This window comes from Canis aureus, chromosome 7 (assembly GCF_053574225.1).
Source record: "Canis aureus isolate CA01 chromosome 7, VMU_Caureus_v.1.0, whole genome shotgun sequence".
In the NCBI taxonomy this organism is placed as follows: domain Eukaryota; kingdom Metazoa; phylum Chordata; class Mammalia; order Carnivora; family Canidae; genus Canis; species Canis aureus.
The window spans coordinates 24,182,987-24,202,008 of NC_135617.1; the positions used below are offsets into that span (position 1 = coordinate 24,182,987).

The 19,022-nt window shown below is 38.1% G+C and overlaps 1 protein-coding gene across 1 annotated transcript; it reads right to left on the bottom strand.

Moving 5' to 3' along the window:
• Nucleotides 1-5,516: 5,516 nt before the first annotated feature.
• Nucleotides 5,517-18,947, bottom strand: PM20D2 (peptidase M20 domain containing 2). Its single transcript, XM_077903095.1, has 7 exons — nucleotides 18,340-18,947; nucleotides 15,658-15,806; nucleotides 11,609-11,751; nucleotides 10,370-10,524; nucleotides 8,041-8,176; nucleotides 6,685-6,792; nucleotides 5,517-6,459 (listed from the first exon to the last, which is right to left on the bottom strand). Exons 1-7 carry the CDS (start codon nucleotides 18,793-18,795, stop codon nucleotides 6,305-6,307), a joined length of 1,302 nt encoding a protein of 433 aa, XP_077759221.1. The 5' UTR covers nucleotides 18,796-18,947; the 3' UTR covers nucleotides 5,517-6,304.
• Nucleotides 18,948-19,022: the final 75 nt, after the last annotated feature.

Below are 19,022 nucleotides of genomic sequence, written 5' to 3' on the forward strand. Positions count from 1 at the left end.
ACTCTTATTTTGAAAGCCAGTTTGAATTTTTCTCAGATGAAGACACTAGTAATTTTTCTTTTGTATGAGGCACTTATTCTTCAGTCATTGATAAGAAACTAAAAACCTGTTCCACTGCATTTTAGTAATTACATCGAATTATTCTGTATTAAAGTTGAAAATCCTTTTTATAGAAAATTCAATATTATAATTATGTATCTCTTACCATGTACAAATTACATTGGCATTTTTCAGCTTTGGAGACTAGTAAAACATTCATTTTTAAACAACACAACTTAAAAAAATCCTTCATTATATGAATAATATGACTTATTTTTCTTTAGTTTTTTAGGTAAACGCCACACCACACATGGGGCTTGAACTCACAGCCCCGAGATTAAGAGCCCCATGCTCTACTGACTGAGTCTGCCAGGTGCTCCGACATTTATAGTTTAAAAGCACACCATCATCTGTAAAATTGATGAATTAATAAGAGAATAATTTATCAACATATTTGAGAAACTTTAGCTTCATGTATTTTTCTAGCTCTGTGTATACATTGAAAAAAACCCCAAGACAACTATTAAACATTTATTACCATTTCAGGTTTTCATATACATTTTTTTTAAGATTTTATTTATTTATTCATGAGAGACACAGAGAGAGAGAGAGAGACACAGACACACACAGAGGCACAGACACAGGCAGAGGAAGAAGCAGGCTCCATGCAGGGAACCTGAAGTGGGACTCGATCCCAGGTCTCCAGGATAACGCCCTGGGCTGAAGATGGCGCTAAACCACTGAGCCACCTGGGCTACCCTCATATACATTTTAATATGTACATATTAAAACATTACAAAAACTACTATCACCTGATGGTAGTAGAGATTGCTTACTTGAAAATATTAACTTCATACATATCAAAATGCATCATCCTCAGTTCTATCATTGAACTGAGGTTCAATGCCTGAAGTATGTTAAAAAGATAAAGAAGTAGTTTATCATACCTTATAGCATTATAAAGAGTTGCCAGTCAGCACAAGAATAACTGACTTATTTTAAAATGAAAATGTTTTTTGATAGTTTGAAGGTTTATATGCTATGTAGGGCATTTCCCAGAAGACTAAAAAGACGCTTTAGATAAAAAGAAAGAAATGTATAAAACACAACTATCAGAATGTTTTTTTTAAAAAAGAGTATTAGACAATCATTTTTTTTTTAAGATTTTATTTATTTATTCATGAGAGACAGAGAGAAAGAGAGGTAGAGACACAGGCAGAGGGAGAAGCAGGCTCTACGCAGGGAGCCCGACGTGGGACTCGATCCCCGGTCTCCAGGATCAGGCCCTGGGTGGAAGGCGGCGCTAAACTGCCAAGCCACCCAGGATGCCCGACAATCACTCTTTTAACAAAGACTTTTGTTTTTTTTTTTTTAGGATTTCATTTATTTATTCATGAGAATATACAGAGAGGAGAGAGAGAGGCAGAGACACAGGCAGAGGGAGAAGCAGGCTCCACGCAGGGAGCCCGACGTGGGACTCGATCCTGGGTCTCCAGGATCATGCTCTGGGCTGAAGGCAGCGCTAAACCACTGAGCCACCCAGGCTGCCCTAACAAAGACTTTTAATATCAATTTATTCTATCCAAACAAACTGACGTGACTCAGGTATTTAAAAATATTTTAGAAACACTTCCTCAAAAATTTCCAAGACAGCAGCTTTCAGATGTTCCCCCAATACCAGGGTTGTTCCGATGAAGTAAATCTTATGAGAACTCACCACCAACCACAAGCAAATCTTATGAGAACTCACCACCAACCACAAGCATTTTCAGGCATAAGCTTACTCTTCTTACCACCCTGAGCTTAGAAGCAGGCAGTCCTCAACAAAAGTTCATTGAACCCAAGTACTGAAATTATAACAGCTAAAATACCAACATATCAATAAACAGGCTTTTGAAAGACTGTGGGAAATCAAAACACTGTCAGTTTATACAAGTATTCATAAACATGTGAAAATGTTCTAGTTTATCCTAAATGCCTCAGCCCTTTTGAATGCTACACTAATTAAAAGGATACATTTCCTGAGTAGTTCATAAAATATGGATAGTATTTAAAAATGAAAAGCAGTGTGAAAAGGGTAAGCTAAATATTAGCTATACTCAGTCTTACTATATGGCATAGTGCAATCCAGTAATTAATAGTACCACATAATTGTTTTATTCAGGTTCTGTTTGTCAGGCCTGCTTTTAAAATTAAGTCACTAAAGAGAAAATATTTTCAGTCTGTAATTATATTTAAATCATCAATTTGACTTGTGCTTTTTAAAGTCTATTAATTTAACAAAGATAGCCAAAAGTTGATATTTGAGGAAAAGACTTTCAGTTCAGGGTATAAACGATAAAAGATCATTTTAAAAAGCATGTAATAAAAGCATTTTCTGTAAAAACAAAGACACCTCAAGCAGGTCCACCTATACCTCTAGTTTAGGTCAGAAATGAAGTCAATCTTAAAAAAAAATCATATAATCTTTAACTTTGCACTAAGTCACGTTGGCCTTCTTCCCCTCATGAGTCAGGTCTTAGTGTACCTGAAGGAAATTAAGCATACTGAAAAGATACTGGCTTCAAATAATATACAGACATATTGATATATTGCATCAATATCTAGATATATAACCTAGTGGATTAGGTGTCATCCTTCAAACCATTTCTAGGAGAAAAACTTGGCTGTCAGCTTTCCTCAAAGCAAAGATACAATTTTCCTCAAAAACAGGATACAAAATTATAAATTCTGCAAAGTCCTATTTGTTAACATCCTAAAAATAAGCAATTACCTTTTAGGTATAAAGAGCTAAATACAGCCCTTCCTTGTCTAAGAGTGACACTGGTCACCTGTAATTTAGTGCTTCCTTTATCTTCCAAATCTTTGGAGATTTACTATACCCTGTGAGGATCAACCAACAATGGTAATTTAATCCCAGTATAAACATTTATGGAAATCCAACACCGTTACTTAGTGCCACTGAAGTATGAGAGTATAAAAAGAGCTTAGTTCTAAAAGGAAAATCGCTTATTACAATGGAAGTAGTCTCTTAAATTCAAATGGCATCATGAAGATCAGTGATAATTGATTCCTCTGGAATGAGATTTTTTATTCCAGCATTTATTGTATGTGTTTAATGATATTTTTTACTGTGATGTGGCTCAATTAACTCACTGGTATATAAAAAATAAAAAGGGATTAAAAATATGAATTATATTAAATGCTATTAAGGTAAAAATAATGTAAAATATCAAAGTAAGATCCAGTACTAAAAAAAACATGTACCTCTACATAGACTCTAGAGCATCAGTTCTCAACCTCTTCTCTGACATGATAAATCCATGACATATTCCAATGAATATACTCGTGTTCTGGCCACATTTTTAAAAACTGGAAACCAAAAAAATAATATATTACAGAAACTGAACTGGGATGCAAATATTAGTGGCAGACCAATATTAGTTCCACACTCTGGGTTATGGCAGATAATGATGGTGCAGATTACACTTGCACACCAGCCCCAATTCCACACCTTGTTCTATTACGCAAGAATGCTTAGCAGAGTGCTAAAGAATCTGTAACAATGGAATGCTAACCTGAAATTTTCTCTGAATTATTTTTTAAAAGTAAATCAACCACAAACAAAACACAAAGGCTTTGTATGAAGAACAACGAACTCATGACACTTCACCAAAAAACCAGAATATTAGTATGTTGGGTTACCTGTAAACAATCACTCTTCTAGAACATTATTGAGGCTTTAGAAAATAAACGTTCCTTAGAGTATAGGACTTACATAAGGAATTTAAAACCTATAGTTGAGAAATTTAATTAACCTGATAACAAGGAAACTAATTCCATTTCTATAAATCAGTGATCTTGGACATATCCAATTCTCAGCCTGAAGCTTCTGCTGATCCCTCTCCCATTTGTAAAATACATACCAACCACGACTCTTTGAGATTACAAATAATCAGACAAAGCGTGTCATTAAAGATGGAGTTCTAAAAGCTGATGTGAGGAATTGAAGACTGGCTTGCATAGAGGAGAGTTTTAAAGCATCAGGGGAGCTAGATCTCAGTGAGGTAAATACAAATACTAAAAGAAACAAACTTCTGAAGACGCCGGAACTCCAAATGAGGACAAACTGCTGATGCATTATAACAGTCAACACCAGGGCACTGCCATGTAATCCCTTTTCTGTGTTTTCGATACAGAGGCCCTATTTTACTGTAATATAGGACAGAGATGGGAAAAATTTTTTTTTTTAAATAAAGGGCCAGATAGTAAATATTTTAAGTTTTACTGGTCGCATGATCTGGTCTTGGTCTCTATTTTTTTCTACAATTCTTTAAAAATGTAAAGATTATTTTGTACCTGCTAGCCACATAAAATCGGGTGCTTGCCAAGTGAGGCCACAGCTTGTAGTTCCTTGATATAGAAGAAAAGCAATCCTCAGCTACTAACTCTCTACCCTTTTTTTCAACTTTAAATAATTTCAGATAGGACAGGAATTAGAGGTTCAAAGGACTATAAGGATAAGTGATCTAACTTTCCAAATGGGGAGCTCAAGGCCCAGGAGTCCCACATGACTCGCTAGTAACAGAGAGGCCAAACACTGGTCTTTCACCTTCTATTTTTGGAATATACTCAAATTTGAGGACTCCCTTTAAAATAAAGTATACTAAAGCTTTACTGTATTCACAGCTTAAAGTATTTGCTTTACCAGATATTTTTCACATTCTTTTATCAAGAAATTCACACTAAGAAAAGAAAAAAATATATATATATATACATTTTTTTTTTTAAAGAAAAGAAAATCTTAAAAATACTTTCAAAATAGTATGGAGATAGCGTGCGGCTTAAGGAGGCTTAGAATTCTGTCCCCTAAACTCGGTAAGCTGGACAGGCTGGCTTCTGAGTAGAAGCCTGAATAGGGCTGCTAGGTCTATGACATTAATATTCAAAGCAAATAGACATTACTCCTTTCTCATTAAGTCCCCCAGAAGACACTGGGATACCACACAAACACTTCACAGAAAGAGTCTAACCCTATCCGTCTATATTTTTTCCTATTACGGATATGTGGAATTAGGAATAGCATTTTAATGCCACTTCTCAGAGTTAATTATATTAAAAAATTTTTTCATTTTCCTTCCAATGGTAAAACTGAAGCTTATTCTTTTACCTGAGTTTCTAGTTGTTTTCCCACAGCACTTCTGGTCAAAAACCTCTCTTTATTATCAATGAAAAGATTCTCTAAACCAAAACAGACATAATCAGATTTTTTTTCATAATCAGATTTTCTTTTTTTTTTTTTTTTTAATTTTTATTTATTTATGATAGTCACAGAGAGAGAAAGAGAGGCAGAGACACAGGCAGAGAGAAGCAGGCTCCATGCACCGGGAGCCCGACGTGGGAATCGATCCTGGGTCTCCAGGATCACGCCCTAGGCCAAAGGCAGGCACCAAACCGCTGCGCCACCCAGGGATCCCTCATAATCAGATTTTCAAAACCTCTCTTTATTATCAATGAAAAGATTCTCTAAATCAAAACAGACATAATCAAATTTTTTTTCATAATCAGATTTTCCCTAAATTTAGTACATGAATTTTAAAACAATTTCATTGCCCTATACCAAAAAGGAAAAAAAATCTTTCATGGATCAACTCCAAATATAAAGTTTGAAATTCCTTGAATCTTTTAAAATACACTTATACAACAACTGAATTTATGAAATATTATCACTGATAAGCCATGTAGCATCCAGACTGTTTGAAGAAATGCCATCACAGGGTTGCCTGGCTGGCTCAGTCAGTGGAGCACGTGACTTTTAATCTTGCAGGGTTGTGAGTTCAAGCCTCAGACTGAGTATAGAGATTACTTAAAAATAAAATCTTTACCAAAAAAAAAAAAAAAAAGAAATGCCATCACATATCAGCTTCTAAAAGATCACAATTTCATCAGACTTGTGAAAATTTTCATTTTAAGTATCTAAATTAATATTTTTAGGTAAATTCTATGCCCAATGAGGGGCTCAAACTCATGACCCTGAGATCAAGAGTAACATGCTCTACTGACTGAGCCAGCCAAGTGCCCCTGAAAAATTTCATTTTAGATAATGAAGTCATGGGTTTTCTCCACATCATGGCCTCATTTTTCAGGTAAGAGGAATCTGACTCCTTTAAGACCAAAAATTAAGGATGTTCTCCTCCATCATTAAAAAAGATTAAAGAAAAAAATCATTACTTAATGATCCGTAAGTGGCTCCTAGATCTTCCTTTTATTCTACCGTATTTAAAAACTCTTCTTCTTGAAGTTTCAATTTAAAGTCTTCTTTGATTCTCTCTAGCAACTCTGGTTTAAAAATAACATCCAATGCTGTCATTGCCAGAGCTTTGGCAGTACGTAAAGTGTAGAACTGAGCTTCTTGTGATCCTAAAAGGTAGAGAAAAATAAATGAATAAGCCTCCATATTTATTACAAATTACTGTACTGGTTTGCAGGTTAGTACTCGATATTGAAACTGCCTCTTCAAATGCCCACACCTCAATATTTTCTGATCATGTCAGAAAATGAAGTAACAATAGGCTAAACTAAATGAGCAGCTATTACCACAAAAAGAGAGCATATGCCGACACATTCAATTCTAAAAACACTTACCTGCAGCTTCAGTATATTGTTCTGTATGGTTCAAGGCATCAGATCCAATGTAAAAATATGGATGAATCCCAGGAACCACAAAAGTAACATTTCCAAAATCAGTAGATCCTTTGAAAGGTAAGACAATCCATGAATTTCTAATTGCTAGTCCAATAAACACCAGACTGCACTTATCCAATTTCTATAGGATCTGACATGATTTACCACTCCTTTCCTTCTAGAAATTCTCTATTCCTTTGGCTTCCATGACTTGACTCTCTCCTGTCTAGCTCTCTGTTTCCTCTAAATTGCTTCCATTGCCTGTCTCCTAAGTGCTGGTAATCCCTAGGGTGTCATCTTTGGGCTTCTTCTCTGTGTACTTAGGTGATCTCAAAAACTCCTTTGTTTTCAATTACCTTTCAGATACTGACAACTTCTCTATCTGCAATCTAGACATCTTTGGGAGGTCCAGATTCAATAGTCCAGAACAATTCCCCTTAAAAGTTCTATAAGCACTTCAAACTTAACATATTAATAATATATACCAACATACCATACCCCAACCTGTTTTCTCCTGAACTCCTTATCTCAATAAATGACATCAACACCCATTTCTATGGTCAAGTCCTTTTGAGTCCACTTCATCAACAGCTACTATTATATTTTAGGAGATATATTGCTAACATGCAAACATATTAGTGATGCCTTTAAAAAGAAAAAATCTAAAATAATCCCCAAAACACTTGTAACTATTTAAATTCTAATCATTGCTTACTAAATTGTTAGTAAATGACCACAATAGTTATCCTCAGAAACTGGAATGCCCCTCTTGTAAGTACTTGCTAGCCTGCCTACTGATGACTGAGAATAAATTAAAATTTTATTTCTTAAGTAGCTCACTTAAAAATTCAAATTAAGCAAAAATTTTTTTAAAAGATTGTATTTATTTATTCATGAAAGACACAGAGAGAGGGGCAGAGATATACGCAGAGGGAGAGGCAGGCTCCCTTCGAGGAGTCTGATACAGGACTTGATCTCAACAGCCCAGGACCACAACCTGAGCCAAAGACAGATCTCAACCCCTAAGCTACCCAGGTGCCCCAAAACTAAGCAAATTTAAATACTAGAAATATTTAGAATACAAAGGAAAAAGTATATTGGCTATTTCTAAAAGCAAATCTGCTCATTTAACACTTTACATTCACTGAAGAGTTCATTAGTTTCTTTCCCCTAACCATTAAGTTTTTGAAATATATTGTTAAAAACAAGAGCTATACCTCCCTACCTCCAAAGCTGCTAAACAAAACCATTTAACTAAAGATGATATTTTCCTTCCTCAAATAGCACAATATAGCATATATGAAAGAATCTAGTTACCTGAAAAGCCATTCAACATTGCATCTTCTGAAATAAATTCTATTCCCAGTTTTTTTCCATTTTCAACATAAGCTTTCCATAGGCTCTTATTGGGAAGAACATTGTAATAATCGCGTGCTCCACCTTTAATTTCTACCTAATAAAAAATTATAAAACAAATTTTGAAATAAAAAACTCATTCACTCTCTAATTTTCAAACCAGCAAGAAGTTTAAGAGAGCACACTTTCCCTTTCGTTTTTTTTCACTTTCCCTTTCAGATACAAACTCTCTCAAATACTTTACGTTTAAAAATTATGTATTTTGTATAATGAGACTTCCCTAGGACCCTATCTCCTTTATGTTATATATACACCAAATCACACAATGTCATCTTGCTCTACTAATCAGTGATTCTCGTGCTCGCTTCGGCAGCACATATACTAATCAGTGATTCTCAACCTTAGTAACTTCAATAGGGTATGGAAGGAGCCCAGGAATCTCCATTTTAGCCAGCACCTCCAAGTAATTCTGATGCAAGCAGTCCAAAAACCAGCCACTGAGGAACACTGCTCTAGGCTGTAGCCTCTAGAAGAAAAAAATTAAGCTTTGCTCATATCCAAAATACAAGCTGACACTGACACCACTGCCTGGTACCCTAAGAGAAAGAGAGGTTTACAATGAAGAAGGATTGACTATGGTCCTCATTTGCTATTTATTTTTTAAAGTACTCTCTACACTCAATGTGGGGCTTGAACTCATAACCCTGAGATCAAGAGTTGCATGTTCTACCAACTGAGCCAGCCAGGTGCCCGATCCTCATTTATTAATCTCTGTATTTCAGTATATGAAGATTTACAAGTAGTTTACAGGTGGCCAGTTAAGAGGATTCACAGATTTTGTTTTGATTAAGTCCAAAAGTTCCTCAAACTAAAGGTAATATAATTAGTAAAAGCCAATTTTAAAATGGTAGAATTGACATTTCTTCTAGTCTTAGCAATATCTAAGTTAGAAATAATGACAACCTCACCATATAAGTCAGCCAAAATGTAAAAAATTAAAGAGACTATTTAAAATCTAGATTAAAATCTAATAACAATGAACCTTATCCTAAAGGAATATTATACCTTAGGATACTAGCTAATAATAGTTCATGTATTTATTCTATAAGTATTTATATTTAGAATTATAAATAAATAAGGGATGAATGATTAATTTTTTACTCTTGGGCACTTAACATAAACTGCCTGAGAATCACTGCTACTATGAGACACCATTACTATCAGAATAAATCAAACATCTCTAGTCTAACAAGAGTAGAAACAAATAAGGTAGTAATAAGGATGATGGCTAGACCCTAATTCTTAAAAAATATCTCATTTCCCACAAGAATCCAAAGATGAATTATATGATCTCTATTTTTCTTATCTCTATTTTTCAAGAGAAAATAGAGGCCTAAAGATATGAAATAAGACAGTAAAAATGTTTCCAAAGTTACAAAGTCAGTAGACTGAGAGGTAAGATCCAGATCTTGGCTCTCCAACTAGACTATAAACTCCTCCCAGGGCAAGATTTAGGTCATTCTGAAACATGTCATCTTATGTATGCCCTATATGATTGATACATAAATGTCACTGACTTTATGGTTCAAATGAACAAACTTGCTTCACTAATTTCTGCATCTATTTTAACTTTCCAGCAAGACATCAGTATTTATAACATTACTGCACAAATCTGTAACTCCACCAAAATTAGCTTTTGCTGATTTTGCCAGAAAGTACCTTTTTGGGTACTGTACAGAGCAATTCTGAAAACATAACTGCTAAGAAGGAAGGCTGTAACTTGCAAAAAAAAGAGGGATTCTAGTGCAGCACTATCAAGAGCTATTCCATTAACAGTGTAATAAGATGACTGTATGTGGGCACTGAGCAAAATAAATAAGAATTAAAGACTTTCATATCACCTATTCAGTCACTTGATTTTACATATTCAAATCATTGCCAAATGAAAAAGAGGCAAGGTAGGTTCTCATCGAACTTTAAAAAAAAAAAAAAGATTTATTTACTTACTTTAGAGAGAGTGCAGTCATGCACCTGTGTAGTGTGTGGGGAGGGGCGGAAAGAATCTCAAGCGGACTCTGCGCTAAGTGTGGAGCCCAATGGGGCTCAATCTCACCACCCTGAGATCATGACCTGAGCTAAAATCAAGACGTCCAATGCTTGATCAAGACGTCCACCCAGGCACCCCAGGTTCTAATCTAACTTAACAATAATCTCAATAATCTAATTTAATAACCCCAGCCCATATATATACCTCTAATTTTAACTTAGATTAACTCTTAAAAGGTCTTACTGTACAACCAGTAGCCAAAGCTGCAGCTCTGAAGCAGTCTTCTGCCTTTTTGGTCAAAACTGGAAGTTCTTTCATTGAGGGTGCACGCAAGTAATAGATTAATTCAGAATAAGAGGGAATGATATTGGGTTTTACACCACCACTTTTTATTATGCCTATAAAAAGAACCAAATTACTGAAATTGAGTTTGGAGACCATTTCTTTAAGTTAAAATACACCCATAAAGTTTTCAGCCAGTATGTACATGAAGAAAAACAATTTAAATTTATTAGCTTCACAGATATGCCAAAGAGACTTTTATTTCAGTAGGTTTCATTACCATTGTGTTGTACATTTTGATAAACTTTTGACCTAAGGGATAAAAATGGTATAAGGTTATATAACTACCCTTGTACTACCAGAATCCTATGAATATTTTAAATGTCATTGGATTCTAGGGACATAATTTTTATGCCAGTAAGAAACCAAAGTAGGTCAAAGATCACTAAGCACTATTGCTGCCAAAACAAATGCATTTATTTGGAACTACACTGAGAATGAAGATTTATCCATTCAAAGTAATAACTAAAATAGATGTAGAAATAAAATTTATATGACCTGCTCTCAAAATATAATTTCTACATATTTCTCTTTAAAAGAAACTAAGAAAACTGGTAAAAAGTACAATTACAAATTAATTTCAGCCTACAACAAAATCAGAAAGAACAGATATTAAAGTATAACAATATCTCAAATCATAAGAAAATAAATTTAAAAATAAATTTGTACCTTCAAGATAGTACTTTATTACCTTAGTTACCTTAAGGTGATATGCATAATTTAAAAAGATGTTACTCAGGATTAATGGCACTTGAAAAAATAAAACCAGTAACCGTAACTTTTTAAAAATTGAGCAAATGATTTATTACCATTAAAGAACAGTGAGGATAACTGGAAAAATCAAGATTCAACTTTCAAATACCTACAGAAAGCATGTATGTCCTTACATAAAATCATTATCTCTAATACTCAAAATGACCATTCCCCATTTATACATAAATACTCTTAACTGCCTTCTTTCCCAATAAATATAAACCTCCTAGTGTTCTCTCACATGAATTTCTGAAAATGTTTAAAAATTTTTGGAATATTCTTATGAAGTACATAAAATGTCTCCAATTTTTAAAACTCAAATACTAATTACATTGCACTGAAACACATTAAACACCATCTATTACACAAAATACTTGACATTCGTACCATGAACTCTCCAGGATGGTTTCATTTGCTGTCTCAAGACAGACAGATTGTTGTAGGCAAGAACAGCAGCATCTAATGCATTTACTCCTTCCCAGGGATATGCAGCAGCATGACATGCTTTGCCATAGTATTTCACAGTCACACTAGGAAACAAAATATCATTCAGAATTACTCTTCAAAATCACTAAAGAAAATCTAGGTACTGTCATTAGAATTACCCAACAAGTATTTAGAATTAATTCAGACTGCCAGAATTTTTATTTGCAAATCATTTGTAGAAATAAGTTACCTGAGAGATAACTATTATATAATATAGTGACTGACACAAAGATCTCATTCCAAAGAAGAACTTTGCTCAACCAACTTCCTGTATAAATTAAATCTGTATGCAATTCAAGTCAAACAAACATGCAATTCTGTATTAGGTGCTAGAATTACAAAAAAAGATGGTTCCTGTCTCCTTCTATGCTCCACTGTGATAACTCTGTATCAAAGATCTGCATAACTCAGATAATTCCGTCTTAAGGTTAACCGAAGATGAAGTAAAACAGAAATAAGTGACAATTTGGTCTTTTTATTTTTTTATTTTTTTAAAGATTTTATTTATTCATGATAGACAGAGAGAGAGAGAGAGAGGCAGAGACACAGGCAGAGGGAGAAGCAGGCTCCATGCCGGGAGCCCAAAGTGAGACTCAATCCCGGGACTCCAGGATTGCACCCTGGGCCAAAGGCAGGCACTAAGCCGCTGAGCCACCCAGGGATCTCCCAATTTGTTTTTTTTTACAGATTTATTTATTTATTCGAGAGAGAGAGAGAGAGAGAGAGAGAGGCAGATACATAGGCAGAGGGAGAGGCAGGCTCCCTGCAAGGAGTCTGATGTGGGACTGGATCCTAGGACCCAGGGATCACACCCTGAGCTAAAGGCAGTCACTCAACTACTGAGCCACCCAGGTGTCACCCCCCTTTTTCTTTTAAGATTTTTAATTTAGAAAGAGCTGACAATTTGAAATGAGTTACGACAATAGCATATTATACTCACAATAAGATACTGTAGCATTGTCAGTTGTTCTTGACCAGTATTTTATTAGTGTTCCAAAATACTTGTATCACTAATAGCTTAAAATTTTATCAATTACTGTTATTCCACTTTCAAATCGTTCTCATACCAATCTTAACTACTCCAATAATTAAAAAAAAAAAAGGTTTAGGGCAGCCCTGGTGGCTCAGTGGGTTTAGCGCCGCCTCCAGCCCAGGGCGTGATCCTGGAGATCCGGGATCGAGTCCCACATCAGGCTCCCTGCATGGAGCCTGCTTCTCCCTCTGCCTGTGTCTCTGCCTCTCTCTCTCTCTCTCTCTGTCTCTATGAATAAATAAATAAAATGTTTTAAAAAAAAAAAAAGGTTTAAAGGAAGGATTGGGTGGCAGGTGGGGGTGGGGTGGAATTAAAAGAAAATGAAAATTAAAAAAAATTAAAAAAAAAATAAATAAAGGAAGGATTGCATAAGAAATAGTCGTTTATAACATGACTTGCTTAGACACTTTTTAAGCCTAACAGTATCCATATTTAAATTATTAAAAAGTTACTGTAGATTTATTTTTTTAATGGACTAGATTCAAGAGTCCTTGGTATGCTCATATTTCTTGACGAATTCAAAACAATTTGTTAGCAAAGACAAATAAAAGCATCCAAATATATTATTAAGACTTTATTGGATACTTGCTACTTCCTTGACATATATTTTGTCACATTATATTGAAATTGAAATTTTAACAAAACTGAAAAGGATGGCCTTTATGAAAATGGCTCTAGTACCATTTCTCCCAGGGATCAAATCCATGTACAATTAAAACACAATAAACCATAGGAAAAGAAATGTTCATGATTATTTTATACCCACATTAATATTTTAGCATATTTTAAAACAGATTTTAAAAAATATATTTTATACAAACTGATACGGAGTAATTTTTAAGACATATTCTTTCATTTTCTGGCAAGAAGAGCCAGACCAACAATATATTTAGCAGAATATTTAAAGGGGAAAATCCTCCTTTAAAATTCAATTTTTGGGGATCCCTGGGTGGCGCAGCGGTTTGGCGCCTGCCTTTGGCCCAGGGCGCGATCCTGGAGATCCGGGATCGAGTCCCACGTCGGGCTCCCGGTGCATGGAGCCTGCTTCTCCCTCTGCCTGTGTCTCTGCCTCTCTCTCTCTCACTGTGTGCCTATCATGAATAAATAAAAAAATTTAAAAAAAAAAAAAAAAAAAAAAATAAATAAATAAATAAAATTCAATTTTTGAAAAATAAAATAAATTAAAAAAAATAAAATAAATAAAATAAATTCAATTTTTGGGGCACCTGGGTGGCTCATCAGGTTAAGCATCTGCCTTTGGCTCAGGTCGAAATCTCAGGGTCCTCCCTTGGGGTAACCTACCTCCCCACCCCACCTTGCCCCAGCTCAACAGGGAGTCTGCTTGTCTCTCTGCCCCCACCCCCTTACTCATGCTCTCCCTCAGATAAATAAAATATTTAAACAAATAAAATTCAATTTATATGTGTACCTATTTATGTTTATAAATATACTCAAAAAGTCCTGGGAGGATATATGTCTCTTCAGGAGGGAGAGGATGTGGGAAAGGTGGGATAACTATTTTTAAAATTTCATTTTAGTTCTTGGTTCTCTTTTCTGTCTTAAAAGATGGCCAACGAAAAATCTAGGAAGCCAGACACTAAAAAAAGGCTTGAGGTCAACTGGGTTGATCAGGATCAAGGCCAAGAAGCCTAACTCATTAGTCCTAGAAGGCTAATGGGCTGGGAAGCCTGCCTACAGCTGCAAGTCCCTTCTAGCCAGAGGCACTGGCAGAGATTTCTAACCTCCAAGGTTCTCCAGAGATGTTCTAATATATACTACCCCTGAAATCAAGGTTAAAAAATTCTTGTTACTGAGACAGCACCAACTCCTAATGATAAGAAGGAAGATACCAGAACAGTTAATCATCTGAAAACAAGGCCTCATGAGATGCTTAAATGTAAAATAACAGTATAATCTAGAAGCTCGCTGGAATGGTTCTGCTATTAATCCCTAGCTACCGCAGAGGAGAGTATGTGGTTTTTTTCCAGCAGCTGAGCAGTGGCTCCTTTACACTGGCCCACTAACCTCTTGACCACTAACTACTAGGATCGAAAGTTCTGGTGTACAGAATTCAAACCACTTCAATGATCCATGTTCCTAAGTACCAAAAAAATTAAAGGTCAGCACCAGACAAATCAGAAAAGTATACACTGGCAAATTCCACTAAAATCCAGAGCTAGTTTCTCTATTCTCTCTCAAAAATATAATTCACCCTCTGTGCAAAGAACTCAAATGACAATAAACTAGAAAAGTGTATTTTCTTCCCAAGTCTAATAAAGCTGCCTCTTACAAATCTATTCAGTTGCAAAGACAATCCCATATTAAAGGATAGGTATTTTCAAGAAAATAGATTGCTCTCAGTTTAAACTGGAATATGTGTTGGGGTGTCTGGGTGGCTCGGTCTGTTAAGCATCCGACTCTTGGTTTTGGCTCAGGGCATGATCTTGTGGTTGTGGGATCGATCAAGCCTCAAGTTGGATTTTGCACTCAGTGCATGCACAGTCTACTTTGGATTCTTCCTTCCTCTGCCCCTCCCCACTCATGCTCTTTCTAATAAATAAATAATTTTTAAAAATTGAATATGTGTCAACATATTCTGTTTGCTACTCTTATGCTTTTTAGGCACTACCTTAATAGTCCAATGATGAACACCACATTAAATCTCAATTTAGAAGAGGCTTACCAAATGTTATTCAAAGGGAATCAAGTAAAAAGCAAAAAAATAAAATAAAAAAAAATAAAATAAAATAAAAAATAAAAAAAAAAACCAAAGGGAATCAAGTAAGGTATTACATCATCATTTTTCAATTCACTTTTTAAATGTGTAAATATGGGAGTTTTACTCCTCAGTTAGGACATGCAAATATTTTAATAGTCTGTTTTCCACAAAGGGGCTTATTTCAACTTGACTACTTACTCATGTTCCGCCACATCAGGTAGATAAGCAGCATCCTCTTGGGATGGGTGAGCCATAAAAACAACATCAAGATTTTTAAAAGCCCCTGCTTCCATTAAATCAATTTTGCCACCACCTTCTTCTTCGGCAGGGGTTCCCAGGACAATTACCTAGAAGGAAATACCTGTGTCAGAGCAAAACAACCACAAAAAATCCTCGGAGGAAAATAGCAAACAGGTTCCCTTGCACATGTATTCACAACCAACATTAAAGTCCTTAAACTATGGAGCGAGGTTTTACTCTCTGACAAATAATGCAGTGGGCATAAATCTAAGGTGCTAAATTAACCACAAATCTTAACTTATATTATTATACCAATTTAGGGCAAAGTGTGCACTAAAGCTACAGCAGGAAACTCTTCCAAATTTTATAACTCAATTTTATAAAACTAATGGCAAAGATGAAAAAAAGATAAATATTATATATACTGAGTTCCTCAAAATTCTCTAGGGACCTATTTCTTTCTTTCTTTTTTTTTTTTTTTTTTTAGGGACCTATTTCTTAAAGCTTCTTCTTGACTAAGTCTTTTAGTAATGTATATAATTATTCGTAAACACTTTACTAGTAAAGAACTTTCCAGTTACTTACTGGTTATCCTCACAACAACCCTGTGAGGTAGGCGAGCGATGTGTGTCATCATTTCAGGGATGGTAGTTTGAGGCCAGGAGTGAAGTGTTTGGCCCCATGACACAGAGCAAGTCTCCAGGTAGAGCAGGGATTAGTTGCCCTGATCCTCAGTCCTGAACTCTGATTCCTTACTGAGCTACCTCATTAAAAGGTCTTAACTCAAAATTTTTTTGAAGAGCATTAAATAAACCTTAAAACCACATTTAAAAACAGCCAACTAGGGATCCCTGGGTGGCGCAGCGGTTTGGCGCCTGCCTTTGGCCCAGGGCACGATCCTGGAGACCCGGGATCGAATCCCACGTCGGCCTCCCAGTGCATGGGGCCTGCTTCTCCCTCTGCCTGTGTCTCTGCCTCTCTCTCTCTCTCTCTCTGTGTGTGAGTATCATAAATAAATAAAAATTAAAAAAAAAAAAACAGCCAACTATGACACAAACTTACTAATTCGATTCCACCAGTTCAACCAGGCAGATTTATTGGTCACCAAACACCTAATTAAACAAAAGAGAACTTTACAGAACATTTTACTTTGATATTTAAGCTTAACTTCTTCAAACAATTTTTAAAAGCAAAGAAAAATTATCTAGAAGCAACTAAAATACTTTCGAGATCACGTATAGGACTACAATGAAACAAGCTGGAAAAAGTCTTGTCTTGTTTAGGGAATCAACATAAACTCCATTTCCAGAGAGGACAGATAACCTTGCTACAAAACAGTGCATTACCCTTCAAATGTGTACATTTCCCAAAGTTGAGCCTTCTCTGGAAGTTACAAAACTCTCAAACTCTCAAATTAACCTGCTTTTTACTGAACCCTGGGCTTTTTAAATTTGATGACTTCACAAGTTACATCTTGCTGACTTCTCTGAATCTTTCATAAACCTGATTAAAGTTAAATCTCTCCAGTGTTTCATGCAATGGCAAAGGACACTCCTCCCCCCCAACAAAACAAAAACCTACCCAGAAGCAGTAAAGAGAAGGGCAGCTAAAGAGAATAAGCCACAAAAGATGAAACTGTTAAGATAAAAGAGAAAAGTTACTGACATTTGAAAAAAAAGGGGGGGCGGGCTACAGAACATGAAAATAAAACCTCGCTCTTGCCCTTAAGCCAAATGGTGATGATTGCATCTTAGCTCACAAAATGAGGACAGACCATCTGAAAAAAAAAAAAAGAAAGAAAGAAAAACACAGTATGCCCTGTAACAAACATAAACGGCATTACTCCACTTGAAGAAGACATTTCTTAAAACCATGAAATATTAAAATTTAAGGATGAACTCACTTATGTAGCACTTATGTAGCAAATATTCATTCCCTTCCCTACTTTTCGTGCGGGCGCTTTGGTTGTTCTAATGAATGAGTATTTCCCGTCCAAAATACCAATGATTCGAGTCACAACAGCTCCTCTGACTGCCACACACAAAAGATGCTCTGCAGCCTGAGAGGGGGCCTTGGGTTTCCCTACCATGACGACTTTCTTCCAGAGATTGCACAACCCTGTCGGCGAATTGCGGTAGCCTCTGTTACCAAAAATAAATCACAACGAAAACCAGGCTCGGTTCTAAGTTCTTCCCCTTGGGAGAGTCTACTCAATCGTTGACAACTACGTAAGAGAAACCCAAAATCTGTCAAACGTCGCCGTGCGGGCAGCTCCCGAGCTGCAGACTCGTACCCAGGAGCCCCTCCCCCGCGCCCAGGCCGGGCGGGGACCCCGAGGGGGCGGCCGCGCTCGGGAAGCGCAGGATCCCGCGGTCCCCGGTCCCCGCCTCCGCGCCCGGGCCGGGCGGGGACCCCGAGGGGGCGGCCGCGCTCGGGAAGCGCAGGATCCCGCGGTCCCCGGTCCCCGCCTCCGCGCCCGGGCCGGGCGGGGACCCCGAGGGGGCGGCCGCGCTCGGGAAGCGCAGGATCCCGCGGTCCCCGGTCCCCGCCTCCGCGCCCGGGCCGGGCGGGGACCCCGAGGGGGCGGCTGCGCTCGGGAAGCGCAGGCGGTGCAGGTCCCGAGCCAGGGCCCCACCTCACCTTCACAGGCGGAGGCGGCCCGGGGCGGCCCTCCAGGGCCCCCTTCACGCCCAGCGCGGCCGCCGCCCCGACCTCGGCGATCAGGTTGTGGCCGCAGGCGTGCCCGAGGCCGGGCAGCGCGTCGTACTCGCAGAGGAAGCCCAGCTGCAGCGGGCGCGGCGTGGCGCGGCCCCCCGGCGGCTCCCACTCGGCGCGGAAGGCGGTGGCCAGCTGGTAGTGCGGCTGCACCGTCCACGAGGCGGCCGGAGGCTCGCGCTCGAAGAAGCGGGTCAGCACGTCGTGGGCCCGGTGCTCCTCGTAGGCCAGCTCGGGCTCGCTCCAGATCGCGCGGCTCAGGGCCCCCAGGCGCTCGGCCGCCTCGTCAATGCGCTCGGCGGCGCGCAGCTTCAGCAGCTCCAGCGCCGGGACGCCGCCGCAGGCGCCCCCGTCCACCGGCCGCTCCTCCCCGGGTCTCATCGCGACCACAGCCGGTGACCTGCCGGCGCCCCGCTCGACTGCGCGTCCGCTGGCTCCCTCCTAGCGGGCTCCCTCCGAGGTGCCCGCCTACCGCTTCAGCGCACGCTGCGGCGTCGGTGGAATCCGGGAGCGGCGCCCAAGTCAGCTCCGCTGCTCCCGGGAGCTCCGCCCCCCGAGCCCGAGGCCCCGCCTCCGCCGCTCCCGGGAGCACCGCCCCCCGAGCCCGA

Coding starts and splice junctions, on each gene's coding strand:
- PM20D2 (XM_077903095.1), bottom strand. CDS start 18,795: ATGAGACCCGGGGAGGAGCGGCCGGTGGACGGGGGCGCCTGCGGCGGC. Junction 10,525..11,608: donor ACCATCCTGGAGAGTTCATG/GTACGAATGTCA, acceptor TTCTTTTTATAG/GCATAATAAAAAGTGGTGGT. Junction 8,177..10,369: donor CTTTGGCTACTGGTTGTACA/GTAAGACCTTTT, acceptor ATTTTTTATTAG/GTAGAAATTAAAGGTGGAGC.